Source organism: Fringilla coelebs, assembly GCF_963513975.1.
Source record: "Fringilla coelebs genome assembly, chromosome: 9".
NCBI lineage: Eukaryota > Metazoa > Chordata > Aves > Passeriformes > Fringillidae > Fringilla > Fringilla coelebs.
Window position 1 is genome coordinate 5,714,654 of NC_140067.1, and position 16,284 is coordinate 5,730,937.

The 16,284-nt window shown below is 38.8% G+C and overlaps 1 protein-coding gene across 1 annotated transcript; it reads right to left on the bottom strand.

The window, feature by feature from the left end:
• Positions 1–5,372: 5,372 nt before the first annotated feature.
• On the bottom strand, positions 5,373–13,496 carry GPX7 (glutathione peroxidase 7; the record flags this gene model as incomplete). The annotated part of the gene is made up of 3 exons (XM_084210991.1): positions 5,373–5,877; positions 6,999–7,260; positions 13,290–13,496. 3 exons carry the CDS (start codon positions 13,494–13,496, stop codon positions 5,714–5,716), a joined length of 633 nt encoding a protein of 210 aa, XP_084067117.1. The 3' UTR covers positions 5,373–5,713.
• Positions 13,497–16,284: the final 2,788 nt, after the last annotated feature.

Below are 16,284 nucleotides of genomic sequence, written 5' to 3' on the forward strand. Positions count from 1 at the left end.
TGATATATTCCTGTTGACTTCAGTATAGCTAAAGGCAGAATAGATTGGTAGTCTCTGAAGCTAGCAAGACTTTTTCAAAGAACAAGAATGTCTTTTTTTTTAAACCAAACTATTCCCTAAGCTGACACTTGTAGAAAAATAGTTTTTCACAAAATTCACAAAATAATTTTTTAAGTTTTAAATCATCAAAGCTTTTTATATTGGCATTTAGATTCTATTTCTTGGTTTGAAATTATTTTCATTTTTAATATTTTACTGTAAAGTTTGAAAACATGAAAATCAGCTTTGAAATGTTTCTCATCAGTTGTATCCCGCTAAATGTTTCAGCTTAAGCAAACTGACAGTTTAGGGGTTTCTTTTGCTTGGAAACTGAAAATACTGTGCCCAGATTTGGAAGAGGAGATTTCAAATCTAGAATGTTTATATGCCAGAAAAACATTTCCCTTCATATCTCTAGTGGTTAGTGGTCTCTCCAGAGGACAGGAAAATACCAGTAATAAAAAAAGTATTTTGAATATAGAAGTAATGACAAATCAGAATGAGTGATGTGACTCTATCTAAGGGTTAGAGAAGCTGATTTATAATTTAAACAGGGAATTCAGCAAGTTCTTTACTTACAAGGAACAGTTTGACTATTGTGCCTTTTTCCAAAGGGTGGATAAACAATCTGTGGGTTATGGATATTTTCCTTGCCAGATGTTCTTTATTTGTCATTGTCAGATTTCCTTGCTTGATAAAGAAAAATATAATGGTTCATCCTATAATTCAGATGAGAGCACTAATTATGATGAAACAACCTTGCCTTTAGGGCAAGGGGGACAAAAAAACCGAGAGGACTGTTTTATATAATACACTAACAGCTTTCTCGCTGCATCTTTCACTTAAGAAAGCTTAAACTACAGCTCCCTGAAGCTGGAATATTTGTAATTTCTGTCTAATGGGGCAGGGTTCCACAGAACTGCAATTACAGATCAGGCATTACCAAGTTTGTTCTCCACAAAATTGTTTTTCAGTCTTTTCTATTGCTTTAGAATATTATTATTTCCTGTTACTATCCCTGTTCCATCAATTAGTGCTTGGGGAAGAATGTGGCCCTGACTAGGTAGATGCTGTAAGTTCTGCTTGAGTGGGGGAAAAGAATCTCCTTCAGCAGAATCACCTTGAAAACTTTCACATCTGTGCTTACCTTCCAGAATACAAGTCTGCTCACTCAAAACACAATGATCCTTCAATCATTCTTGTTTCCAGGAGTATGTTTAGAAGATCTTGTTGAGCAGGCATTAAGGAGTGCTTTGAGATAAAGCAGCCCATCTTATCTCTTAGGCAGGTGCACTGATGGCTTGGGTCAGGTTTTCTAGGCTAAGGATGGAAAGTTACTTGGGGCTGCCTTCAGCTGCTGTGCAGAGACAGCTGGAAAAGGGCAGCCACTGTCACTAGGAAAGCCTCCTCTGTTGTCTATGCCAGGGTGCTGCAGAGTTGGCATAAAAGATGTTTGGTTGTTTCTCATCCTCTATGGTGGGCATCACTGTGTTTGTGAGCTGCCTAGGTAGCTGAATCAGCTGTGCAGCACCAGATCACAGATCAGCTTTGAGATGATTGGTGCAGCTCAGTGATTTCCTACTCCTCTGTGTATGTCTCTGCTATAGAGCTTTGACTTGGTTAAGAATTAGCCCTCAAATTTGTTGACTTCAGTATCTCATCTGTCAAAAGGTTTGTAAACTCCTTTGTGTTTCTTCAGTGATGCTTTTACTGCAGGATCTGTTCATTGGCACAGAGAATACCTGATTTTTCTGCTTACTTGACACTTTCTGTGAATTAATCAGAAGTAAGTTTGTTAAATTCCTTCTGGATCTATGAGTAGAATAGTATAGATTTACCTCTGCATAGAATATATTTGGTTGATTCAGTAATCAAAGGTAGCATAAAATTTATTTGCTTAATTAAAGAGATGTCCAATCTTCTGAAGATCCTGACTAACATCAACAGTTTCTTGAATGAGATGCCATTGTGTTTGAAAGGATAAACTGAGTACCATCCAGCTCAGAGAAATGGTGTCTGGTTTGCCACTGAAGTTTCTGACTAAAATCAGAATAGAAACTCAAGTGAAACATCCCTAGCATCTATCTAAAACACTAGATGTCACTTCCAGGATAACTAGTGCATTTGGCTTTGTTCTCCTTATAATGTCAAAAAAGGATACTTAAACCCCTGTCTATTGCTTCATTCAATTGTTCTATTTCACTGTAACATTCTCCATTTCAAAACAGAACTTTGGTTTCATGTAGGTCAGATTGTTACATTCTTTATGAGACAAAGCTTCAAAAGATCAAAAGTGCCCTGTCTAATTTTAAATTTATATTTAGGCTTTAAAATTATTTCTTTTCCCTGTGGCATGTCAGAGGGTGCACATGGCTGCATACATTTGTGTTCAGGTGCTTAGTTTAAGTTTAAATCAACAGGCCAAGAGTTCACACCTTTAAAGGTGCAAACTGTAGGACACCAAGTCTTAGATGATCAAGGTAATTGTTCTCTATGCATCAATGTGCTGTCTGTTAATACACACTACTATTTTCTCTGCAAAGCAGATAAGTGGCAAGGAAAAATAACCTCATGCTATAAATTCAGAGCTGGTTTACAGTTTTCAGAACTTGCTGTAGGGAAGATCTCTGTCAGATTAAAACAGTGCTGGAATTCACAAGGCAAAAAAAGTAATTTCTGATCTCTGCATGCTCTCTCTATAGTCTCAACAGTCAGATTCAACTCAGTGCAATATGATTTGCAATTTTTCTGAGCAGGGAGTCATGAAGTACTTACAATGTGACCAGATATGTATTAATCTACAACTGAGAATATTTACTTTCACTCTAGAACTTTGATGAAAAGGCCAAAGCATTTCTACAAGCAGTTCTACAAACTGATATAGTGCAACAAAGGATGGAATCTATGCCATGCTTAATTTAATGATGAAAATGTATCTGTTAAGTTCAGAGAAAGTAGTTATGTGCTTTAAATCATGTTGTTTTTCAAGGCTTGCATATGTAATACTTACCTTAGTTCTCTTTAAATGGCCAAACTTGTAAGAACACCAATTCTGACAGCATCAGTCTGGAGTTATTCTTAGCACTCAGGCATCTGCTCAGACTTCAGACTGCAGAAATTCTTCGCTCACACTAAAATAATAACACTAACAATTGCAGCCTCATTGTTCCTTGACAGTAGCCCTTTGAAAATCTTGTCGGGAAGAACTCTTTTTTTCTCAACAAAAACATAATGCTCAGGTTCCCCAGCTCTTAACTCCAGGATGCTTTAAAAAGAATCCAGTCTTGTCCAATTGCAGTATTATTGACAAGTGAAAGCTTTTTTTGTGCCTTGTAATGCTTTTAAAAGCAGCACAAGCATTGCTTGTCCATATAGGACAAAACCTTCCCAACTGACCCTTGCCCTTATGTCTCTCTGGACTTGTAGAACTTGTCTAACAGAAAATAGAAGGTTGTTTCTATGCAAATCCAGAATTCTTTTTGAAGTTGGACAAACAAAATGGAAATAGAAAAAGCTGAAAATATTTTTCATAGTCTGGTTTGGTCTCATCCAGGCTTTAGGTAAAAAATAGAAACAAGCTAAGGAGAAAATTTTAAGCCCTGCAGCACGTGCTAACAGCGTGCTGGGGCATTGCATTAGCATCAAAGGACAGAGAAAAGAGAAACAGTCTGTGGAGTAAAAAAGACCTCCTTTTCTAGGAGTTGGATTCTCTCCCTGCACAGTATCAGATGGGCCTGATTTTCCTTCCTTTGTGATATCCTTAGCAACCATTGTCTTAGAGTGATCCATGTAAGAATAGACTAAATTACTGAATCAGGCATAGAGTTCACTTCTCTCACCATCAGATGAGGAAAATACAGATATTCACTCCACAAGCATCAATTTCCTGCACTCTTAGGTTACAGTTCAAGTGAGAAGTAGCTGATAGAGCTTGGAACATACTCATTAGTATCAATGTTCAGACTTGAACATTTCCGTGCCCCTTTAGTCCCAAAGATTATTTGGCTGCAAACTGTCTTTTCATTTCCTTCTCATTTCTTTTTTACTTGATTTCTTCTTTTACTTGTGTTCTTCTATTGCTTCTTCCTTCTTCCTTTTATTCTCTCTTCCACCCCCTCTTTTTTTTGCTACTGAAACTTAAAAAAACTTGTTCTCAGCTTCTTTCAGGCATTTGAGATTGTTTTGTGCAGTATAATCTCTGCCTTTCGTGTTCTTCCTGCAAGTCCTAAAGTTCCTGGAGCTCTTATTTCCATGGAGAACTCCACAGAACCAGTCCAGTCAGTATTCTTCTTTCCCCTCTTTCCTGTGAGCCAGGCCATGCCATAATATTTGCCTTTGATTTCAACAAGAGCCTGTTTGGATGCTGAAGAGCTCTAATGGCACTGAGGAGCTGGGAAAAGCCTTTATCATGGTCGGGTCACTTAAGGCTTATTTGTACACATGGGCCCTGACAACAGTATGGACAAACATTGTTTGTGCTACTTGAAAGCATCAGAAAGCACAAAAAAGGCTTTCACTTGTCAATAATATTGCAGTTGGACAAGGCTAGATTCTTCTTAAGGCGTCCTGAGGTTAACAGGATGGGAACATTGGGTTTCTGTTGAGATAAAAAGAGTTCTTCCTGACAAGATTTTCAAAGGGTTTCTGTCAAGGAACAATGAGGCTGCAAATGTTAGTGTTATTATTTTGGCATGAGCTAGGGACTTCTGAAGTCTGAGCAAATGCCTGACTGCTACCGTTGAAAAAACCTCCACTAAGCATTTGTAACACTAATGTGGTATTAAACTATATAACATTATGCAAGAATTAAATATTTGAAAATTATTTCCTTAGGAAAAAAATATTGGTTGTCTGATATTTGTCTGTACATGCAGCAAAATTGGATAGTGTCATAAACTGAAAAATAAATTCAACATCAGTTTTATGAGGGAAGAGTAATTCTAAGGCAAAATGCTAATAGAAGAAAGAAACAGCCATTTCATGTAGACTCAGGTCCTAAAGATGTTCAAATGACTATTTAAATATCATCTGGTAATCTAGGTGAAAAAATGCAGAAATTCATCTCATGGCTTCTGGAGAATTTTTACAGAGCCTTTGTCTTCATCCTTCTTTTATTTAATCTTTATAGATGTGTTTTTCCCATGCCCTTCTAAACCATCTATACTGATGAAATTAGCTATGTTTGGCTGTGGTAATTGGAACATGCAAATTCTTCCTGGTCTGAAGGTAGCTGTTTTGGCCCTCTTCTTAGCACATACCTTAAGTCAATCATGCACTTTCTACTGTTTATTTTATTTAGTTTGCAATCAAAATATGACAACAGATTTGCAGATATCAGGGAGATCCCAGCTAGGACATTCTCATTATTCTGATCTTTTTTCCTATATGAGCTAACTTCCTTTAGTGTTACCAACAACTAATAATTGAGTTGGAGAAGAAACAACTGCTGAAGATTTCTTCTTTCCTAGAAAACTCAAACTGAATTTGGTCAGAGAAAAATATCATATTACTTTGACCATGTTGACTTGCTGGTTTCTGCATTCTTAGATGGTGAATACAGATTCAACTGGTCATAAATTCCTTCCCCTATATTCTCTCTTTTGGAATGTGAAAAGACAAAGTCCAGTCCTAATTCTCAATTAAGATGTAATTGGCATGCTGGGATTTTTGAAAGTCATAATTCATCCTTCTTCTTTAGGATTATTTTCCTTACAAGTTCTGTAACATGGGGCCTTATTTCTTCAACAGAGACAGTAGAGTCCCAGGCCTTTACTACTTTCCCATTGGGGTCCACCAGGTATTTCCAGAAATTCCAGGTTGGTTCTTCTCCTGTAGAAGCTACAGAGGAAAGAAAAAAAAAACTTAAATATTAGAAAACCATATTAGCCAATTCCTGACATTTCTTCATGTCAATTTGATGATTAACCTTACAGAGGAAGAAGGAATGTAAAATTAAGAGGAAGTTCAGACTGGGACATGTCTGCAGGAACATCTTTCCTTGGTAAAACAGAGATGGAAGGATGTGAAGAAGATTACAGGGAAATTTGGCTAGCAGAGTGATCCATTACAGACACTTGGAAGGAGGTGAGCTTGGGGTAGTCAAAAATAATATCCACACTCCTTTAAATTCAGTGGGATTTGGGAGAACACTGTGGTGCTGGAGAGAGCAGCAGGGATATGTTCCTTGCAGAATGCAGCTCAAGTGATACTGTGTCACACTGGGCTTTACTATATTTCATTGCTGAAAGACATTTCCTTCACAGTGGATTAAGACTGACATTTTAATATAGCATTTAAATGGTATTTAAAGCATTTGTTCAGTGCAAGAAAAGTAGTGCCTTGATAGGGAGCATCCTGCCTTGCTGGCTGGTAAGAACCAGCAAAACCTTTTCAGGTGTCAGTGCTGGCTCTAAAGCAGATTGGAACTGGAGGAACTGCACAGTGTGGCTGTTCCAGTGCTTGGGGGAGAATGAGGAAGAGAATATTCAAGGACATCATCTAGTGCCTGGTTTCACTTTTTGATTGTTGAAATAATTATGAGGTGCTTCTCTTCCACTTATCCTACAGCCCTGGAGATGAATCTTATAAATCCAATCTGCAGCACTCATGTCACAGGAGGGGCACTTAGGAGGCTGCAAAGCAGAAAAAGGAAGGTCAGGGTATTGTATGCCTAAAGGACAGAATTTCAAGGCCTGTATTCCATGTAGAGGTTTATTGGACCAGCTTTTACAGGACATCTGCTATTGATGTGTGTTCATCTCCGGAGATCTTTTTAGAAGGTAAGACAAAGGTGACAGAGAGAAAGCCTGCCTTGTGTAGGAGGAGGGACTACATTACTTCTGACCTCTTCAAGCCTGACAACTCTGTCAGCACATCATCTCTTGCTTCTTTGGATGGTATTTTGTGTCAGAGGACTTCTATGCAGGAGAAACAACCCTCCAGCATTTCAGGTTACTCACCAATTAAGTACTTGAAGGCAGGAATTGCACCAGCTCCACTGACTGTGATTTTGCTGAACATGGGGAAGGAGGCACCATAAGTCTTTCGTGCAAAGCTCTCAATTTCTTTGTTGGTGTCTGGTTCCTGCTGCCCAAACTGATTGCAGGGGAATGCCAGCACATTGAAATGGTAGGGGCCCAAGTCTCTCTGCAGCTGCTGTAAGGCCTTGTAGTGGCTGTCTGTGTACCCACACTCACTTGCAACGTTGACAACTAGAGACACCTGATGAACAAGAGAGCACATTTCAAAATGTGTTGCACATGTCAGTTTTCCAGCAGGTAGGCTGGAATGCAGACTATTTAAAAAGAAAAAAATATGTCTAGGAAACTGTGAGTGAACACTTATTTGAAACTACATTGACTTCTGTTCACAAAAGGAAGATTTCATATTTCTCTTATTTATTCCTCTTTGGCAAGCATTAAGATAACCAACCACCTGCTAAGCAATCTTAATCTTCAGTTTACTGAGAATCCATGTTTTTCCATTCTACCTTTGGACAGTTTATCTGTTGTGAAGCATCTGCTCTGCAGCATGTTTCCTTGCTAAAAATTAAGTGCCCTTGAAGAAGTGTCTGATCCATTTATCATTGCTAGTGTAGAGGTCTTGACCTGGAAGTTAATGGAAGCAATTACAGGATATGGGGTTGGTCCGTGTAGTGTGGGCTGTAAAATGTCCCATCACTTCTAGAGTAAATCTACTCAGTTGTGACAAAATGGCAACAGTTTTTGCACAAAGGTTTACTGCCTCAATTAGAGATTCCAAGAATTGAAGGATGCCCACTATCCTTTGAAGTCACTCCTGCAGTGGATCACGTTCAATGCTGTGTTTGCTGTGTCAGTCACATATGGGCACCAGGCACATGTCTGCCAGCACAGATCCACCTGGGAGAGAGCTGTCACAGACAGGTGAGCACTACAGGAACAGCAGAATTTGTTAGGGATATTAAGTGAACTAACTCTGAACTAACACATATTATAGGTTCTCAAAGCCTTGAAGAATATTTCATTGGTTTTTGAGATAATTTTAGCCTTTAATAACTTTAAGAATTTTAGACTTATAGTTAAATTATTCTCACAAATTTTGTGTGAGCTGCTGCTCATTCTATATAAATTGAGTCCATTCTAATACTTTCATACAAAAGTATTTAAGGAAAGAGGATGTGTGAAATAAATTATATTTAGTGAAAAATAAATGGCTACACCTGCATAGTGTTTTTAAAGCCAGAAAACTAACTGGCATATAAAGGTACATATCTGGGTAATATATGGGATCATAAAAGGAGGGGTAGGAATGAGTAAAGAAAAAGCTAAGGGGATGTTGGTATTTGTAATTTCTTACATTACAAATTAACACTTTGTGTATTTTCTACTTTGTATAACTGTATGGCTATCATAGAATCATAGAATATCCTGACTTGGAAGGATCCATGAGGAACATTAAAGCCCAGCTACTGAATTTAAAGTGGATTTGGAGTGGCACTGTTTTCCCTGGAAGACAGGTAATCTTGCAAAGCACAAGTTGGTGTAATCGTCTTTGTGGTTGAGTGTGTCAAGAGGACACAATCTAAACAACCCTTTTACACTTGTATATGAACTATGACCTGCAGTCATCTCACCTCCAAATCATCACTTTAATTCAGACAATACAAGCACTGTCAGAAATTTTAAATTCAGTCTCCTAAAACCTCTGAAGTTATGGCATATCATTAGATTTTTTTTTCAGAGAAGAGGTAATAATCTTACGATGCATTCCTGTTGTAGACTCTCAGCATTTGAAACAGAATTTGTATGTCTGACATAAAAAATAACTACTGGCAGTTCTGTTCTTTTCAATTAATCTGATTTATCAAGCATAGTGATAACAGTAATTTAGTATGAAGTAAAGATAAATTGCATCACTTAGAGCTGAAATCACACTCAGTTCTTCCACATGAAATTTTAGAGGTTTTTTAAATTATAGTTTAAGCCTCGGAATTTTCATGATGCGGAAGTATTCATACACCTTACTGAATTCACCTCTATTGGTACCTGCTCTCAAATAGAAGGGTAATGTAAGAATTTGTCATTGGAGGATTGGGGAAATAAAGTTGTGTAGGCATTGTGATCATATTAAAACAGATATGAAGGATGAATTGCCAGTGAAAACAACCAAGCTTTCATAACTTTGACTTGATTTTAAGTAAAAAGAGAGCTTGAAAGGATTTACTCAAAAAGAAACAAATGTTTTAATTTACAGCTGTTTAAAACCAGTGGTTTCTTGGCATGGTGGGGCAAGGCTTGAGATCTCACAGTGGCAACAGTGCAAACAAATATATATTCCAAACATATTCCCCCAAAACAAATGGAAACTCCATTCAGCATTTCTTGAGATGGCAGACACATTATGCTTCTTTTTTTACCTTAGAAAAATGCATTCACTGTAACTGAATTCTCCATTACTGAACTCCATAATTTAATAGTGCAAACCTCTTAAAAGTATAACTAACATACATAATGAAAACTTCTGTGATTTATTTGTATTTCTCAATGAATGTTTAAAATTATTCTTTAAAAATCTTTCCTGAATTATCTTTCAGATGTCTGGTATTAGAAGTAATTTCATGTGGTGACGTTTTTTTAGTCTGCATTTTATTTTTAATAAATAACAGTCACTCTTTTTGCCCTCATGTAGAGGCTGTACTTTGACTTCTTACAACAATTAATGATTTAAATTAAGTTCAATATGCCTGACTTTGGGCTCTGAGAGTGCAAGTCAAGCACACCACCTAGTGTGCAGTGCAAACAGTTCAATGGACCTCACAAAAATAATTTCATTTCAGCTGAATTCTTTATCAGCTGTTGTCTCACCTCTTAAAACTATCATTCCCTTTGCTTAGAAAACCCATGCATTCTAGTAGTGAACTCATTTAACACTGCAAAAACTCTTCTTGCTTTACTTAATGTTGACACCAGAGTGCCTCCTTTAGGGAAAAAATGCTGGAACAGATTTAGGAATCTGTCTCAGCTTCAAGTAACCCTTTGTGGATCTGTCAGCAGAGACAACAGATACTTGGGTTTTTAGACCCAGAAATTCTTAACTGGCTCCACGTGACTATGGAAGAACCAGCCACAAGTGTCAGATGGTGCCAGCTCACTGAGCTGTCACCTTCATGGAACAAATAGCAATGTTTGTGTGGTAATTCAGTGCCTGTGCACTTATCCACACCCAGGGATGCCACAGCCTTGGATTGCAGCAGATTCAGGTCCAAAGTGCCTAGCAGTACTTTCAATAATAATATTTAGTGAAAAATAATGCTTCAATTGTTATAGTGCCTAATGTTTTTCCATGATTATAGTACCTATGGTTCAAGACTTCCAAAGGCATTGCACTGACACTGCTTAATTCCACCCCAGCACACTGTACTTAGCTGGGTGGTAGATCACCATTACATCAAGTTAGGCACAAACACAGCAGGGAACAGTTGATGTTTGGGAGCTCTGACTCCCAGATAGGTACTATTTTTGGTAAGAATACTGCCTCTTACAGCATATCTGATACAGATCATATAATAAAAGATAAGATTATTGAATTAGATTAGACAGAAAACTAATCTTGTTTGCATCCTCTTGATTCTTGTTGAACCATAATCACTGTCCTTCATTTTCAATGTAGGTGAGTATGGGTCAACATTTTATGGTAGTGTGGAAAAACCACAGAAGGATGACCTCCACACCACAGTGAACCAGACAGTTTTTGGATCTATTTCAGTTGTGGAACTCTTCTCAGTGGTAATAGTCCTCCCTTTCTTTACTATAAAACAGAGGGTAATAGTGGTTCATATCAAGATACACTTGAATAGAAAGAGAATTAATATCAATCAGTCTTTTATTTTCTTACTATGAAAAAATAATTTCAATGATCTGAATAGACACAAGTTTATATTAATAATGATTTATTGAAGAATGATCCTGTCAGTCATGATTTGCACTGATTATTTTTACTTAGCATGGCTCTTATGGTTTTAGAATTAGCAGACTTTATTAATTTTTTAGAGTCTGGAAGCCCTTGGATTTTTTCAATTCCTAGTAAGTTTCTTGACTACCAATTAAGTAATTATTTAAATAAATTAGCTGAGTGACTGAATTGAAGAAAAGGTCTTCTCTACATCTGCCAGAAAGCTTGAGGCTGGTAAAAGCTGGTTTAGCAATTAACAGACTATTGTTCCAGGAGCTAACTAGTGACTCACTTTCCTTAAAACACCCCCAGCACACACGTAGCACTTTAATAATATTTTCTTTCTTTTAATAGCTTTAAAATATTATGATAAACCTATGCCTTAACTTTACTTATCTAACTGCAGATTTAAGCAAGTTTATTTTAAGAAATAAATGGGAGTTTTAATTAACCTTTTTCTATCTTGATACTGAGTTCTGACAACATAATGACAGAAAGGGATGTGTTTTATTGCTGTAATTTTCTTTAAAATTGTCCACATACATTATCAAAGTGCAGGTAGCCTGAACATTAATAGGATCTCTGAATGCAAATCTATCTTTTATTCTACACAGAAGCTGAATGTCACTTTTTTGGAATAAAATATTCCATGTGGCCTAGCAGAGATCAAAGAATGCCTTTCATCAATGGTATTATCTTTCCCAGATACAGTCTAGAGCCCCCCCTTCATGAAACCAGCCATGCCTCAAGGGCAGCCTGGAACCACAGCCCTGGGATACAGCACACACCCTGAACCTGCCTGTTCCTGAGATTCCACAGGGGATGAACACCCCAGCTCTCTGCAGAGTGGCTGTATGGAATTCTTCCAAGTTCCCCCTTAATTCCTTTCCATGTTGATTCTGGCTATGAGATAGAGAAGCTACAGGTGGTATTTGCTTATTCAGATTAGCAGATGACATACAGACAAAACATGCCCCAGTAACAGGATTTAGTGACAGAGCCTTTGGAGGGAGCTCATTTAAAAAGCACAAATATTGCTCAATATTAAACAGCTTCCATGTTTTTCTCCAACGTAGATATTTGAGTGGGCATGGAACCAGTTCTGCTGTATCTCAGTTGTGAATGATGGGGGATGAGGACTTTGACCAGATAGGATTTAGGCCTGTCATTTGGTCCAGATCCATCAGTATCCATTTCTGCTGAGCTCAGGAAAATGTGCATCTCCCTATATAGTTTCTCTGTCTTCCTGACAATGTTTTAGCGACCTGCTGCTCTGGACAGTGAGCTCAGACATCTGAGGAGGGGGAAAAGGAAGGTGTAAATACAAAGCTGGAGAAAAAGGGTGAAAATGAGAAGTGATGCTGCCTTTTCGGGCAGCTGTGAAACTATTAGACTGCCTGACTGTATCACAGATGTGTCACTTGTGGGATTTATGCTGATTTTAGCTTCTATAATTTTTGAAAGGGGCTATAAGAGGTTGTAGTATTAAGTATAATAAGTGTGTTAAGTTCTCTTTTCACTTTTCCATAGGTACAGATCTTTTCTAGATGATCAAACCGCTAATAAAATAAAATGAAATAAAATCAGATTATAGTCAGGGACATTGTTTTAAAATGATATGGAAAACTCTGCCTAAAAATACTTAATATAAGATGTAAATACAATTTAGAAGACATCATAAAAGCATATGTGCTTTTATCTACGTGTCAGTCTTCATATTGCTGTAGCACTAAAACGTGAGAGAAGAATTTGTATGATGTTGTTACAATTTCACTATATTCTGATACTTAGTAATGTCTCATGCTTTTACTGACTACGGAGAACATGCTTTTACTAACTACGGTGAAATCTGTTAACTCCGTTCTCCACGGATCAAATCCCTTTATTTTTTTTAATGTAGAACATTAAAAAGGAATGGGATTTGAGTAAGAATAACACACAAGAAGTCATGCAGTTAAAAGGCAGAAATAAACTCCAAAAGTAAGCTACACAAAGACACAAAGTTCCTGAGCTTCCAATGGAATAGGCAGAATCCAGAGCAATCGGCAGGAGGGCAGCATTCCCTGCCTGCCACGTCTACAGGCGGCTGCAGCAGCAGAAGACGCGGACACACACGGGGGTTAGACAGCAAACGCTTTATTGAAGAGGAGCCTGTGTTAGCCAGTTGGCCAAAGGGCAGAGTCACAGAGTGAGCAGCCCAGGCGCACACGCGTGTGCACCGAGGCTCCGAGCACTCTCCCCGCGCTCGCCCCGCGGACATGCAAAGGGCTGCCCGCTGGTGAGCCCGGGCGGGAGCCGCCCCTCCCCGCCGCACTTACCGAGCCCCTGTACTTCTCCAGAGACACAAGCTTGCCCCTGATGTTTACAACTTTGAAAGTGTAAAAATCAGGCTCCTTCTGCCGCGTAGCGGAAAAGGCTAAGAGCACGAGCGCTGCAATTGCGAAGAGCATGGCTAGAGGGATGAGGAGGACTTTGGGGAAGGAGGAGGCAGGCTGGTGCTCCACACTGCCCTCCGGGTCCAGCATGCTGCACGGCCGCCGCGCTCTGCCCGGCCCCGGCCCGGCCGCGCTGCCGCAAACGCCTCGCTGCTGCAAACGGGCCTTTTGCGGCAGCCGCCGGCTCTGCCCGCTCCGCGCCCGCCGGGACGGCTCCCTGCGGATGGACACGCTCTGAAACGGAGCGGTCCGTGCTGGAAGGGGTGCGCTGAGTGGTTATGGCTTTAAAGCACTAGTTGGCCCAGTCTGTGGGATGCCAGTCACAGAATCGCAAAATATTCTGGGATGGTAGGCGCCTACAAGGATCGCTGAGTCCCACTCTTAAGTGAATAGCCCGTACAGGGATCAAAGCGATGTTATTAAAGATCCTGCTTTAACTACATCCTCGTGATTTTTGATGGATTTGCAAAGGCCCTTTTCTGTGCACTAACTGCAGCATGTAGCGACTACGGTGTAATGTCAAAGGACAGCAGTGGCTTGGTTGCTACTGGTTACTGAGGAAGTGCTCCGAACCAGTCACAGCACTCAGTCAGCGAAACCAGAATCACCAACACGCCACATAAACCAGCCACATCAGCCAGGCCTGCGGGAAATGCAGCTCTGCACCTGCCTGGTGAGAAGTGAGTGGCCAGACCACTGATCTCACTGTGTGAGATGGAGAAACCACACTGCCTGGGGGGGGGTTTCAAGCAAGAAACAGCCATAAAGCATCAGGAACTGAGTTTGGTATCAAAGCCTTCAGACATTCAGAGCTGAAACACTGCCTCAGTGCACTGATGTCATTCTTGGGTTGTTTGGAAAAAAAAATAGCTATTTGTACAGTTTGCTACTATGCCTGCTGGAAGAAAAGGATTTGTACTTACAAAGTAACAGCAATAGAAAGCTTTTGATGGTCATTGATTTGTTCTTGGACCAAGAAGTTGGTCAGCCATGGATGGCTATGATTCTGATAGGTCTTGGCAAAGAAAAGGAAAATGCAGTGATTTACAGAAAACAATTAAGAGTGGCTCCAAGGCATTTTGGAAATTTATCTTTTGAAGAGAAAATTACATTTTTTAATCTCACTTTGTTTGGTTTGCTTTTTTTTTAAAAGAATTTTGGTAGATCTTTGACATTTTGATTAAATTTGCTTAGGTAATTCAAGCATGACTGGCATTACTGTAAGGGAAGAAGCCATATATAGCTAGTTGAAAAACATATTAGCAGTTTTTAAGCATTTCAGATTTTTCACATTTTTTATTAATTTCAGTTTAATCAGACTCACAACATCAAGAAATAATGTAATATGCTACAAAAATCTATAGATAGATAGATGGAAAATCTTCTGTCATGCTCTCTACAGTAAAGATACACTGTGATGAGAATGTGAATTTCTTTGCAGATAAGTAGTATTTTCCTGGATACTTTCCTGGCTGTACTATTGACCAAAATGACAGTCAAGTATGATTTCCTCATTTTATAAGTAAATTATCTAAGAAGCTTTAGAGTTTCTTCAGATATATCTGGAGAAAGAGAACAGGGCTTTTCCATTCAAAAAGATTTTTAAAACCTAGCAAATTCTAAAAATAATCTTTTAAAAATTGATCATTAGCATAACGTGTATTTTTTTATCAGAAAAATAAAAATAAATCTACAATACACACTTACATTTTTGAATAATAGTATTTTAGTTGCTTGGTTATAGGACTAAAAATGAGGCCACATACTGCAATGTATGAAGCAAGTTTTGCTCTAGAAAAGGACTTTATAAAATCTACTTCCTACAGCTTTATGATTATCATCTCTGATTTCAAGATAAAATTTAGTCACTTTCAGAGTCATATTTTGTCCTACAAATCGAGCCCAGAATCTGAAAATTTTTGATCACTGTCCCTGAATTGGGAATTCTTTAAATAATGGCCTGCTGGCAGTAGAACCCTGCTTCCTCTTTTGGCGCCATGTTTCTATATTGCTCCCTGCAATAAAATATTCTTTAACATCAGCAAAGAAGGAGGCATTGTTCCTGAGCACAGAGATAGAGACTATGTCAAAGAGTGTTGGCTTTGTACTGGTGCAAGTTTTCAGAGCCAAACCAGTTCACATTAAAGTCTATCCAACTATTTGAAGGAAATATGCCAGTCAGGTTTGCAAACTGGTGTGTGTTTACTCACTAGCATGTCTCAATGTTGATCTAGGAGGACTGTATCCAGCAGCAAGTATAATCTAGCTACTTCTGCAATTTACTCTTTGGCCTACTAAACCTAATAGAAATCTTTGTCAAATAAATTGGAATAGGCTGGAACCACCACCCAGTTAACCTCAGCTGGTCCCACTGCAGCACTGCTGTTTCTGTTGCTGCTGCCCTGGACTGGCCCACGCAGCTAAAGGTGAATCCCATGAGCAATACCCTGAGCTACCCAGTCCTAATTTTGTAAAGGGAGAACTTCAAGTGAACAAAAAAAAAAAAAAAACCCACAAAAAACCAAAAAATACAAAACAGGTTACCTCTAAGGATTGTGCTGACTTCACAACACATTCAGAAGTATGTCTTGTCAGTATTTACATAATCCTGTATTACAGATTTTGCAACTTTTGTGTGCCTACACAGATTCCCTGAGGTAGTGTTTCTAGCACTACTATTCATATTACTTTTAATAGTTTCCTCTGAACCCCTTTCGTAGTTCAACACTGATCTTTTAGTGCCTTGTTTTCCTGGAAAGACCTCCTTAGCCTGGGCTAGGAAGTGCCAACAACACGACATTTCAGTGCCAAAAAGGGGTAGTACTGGATCACAGAGGGATTTGCCTCAGACAAGCACTTGCCAGTGCCTTTAGGTCAC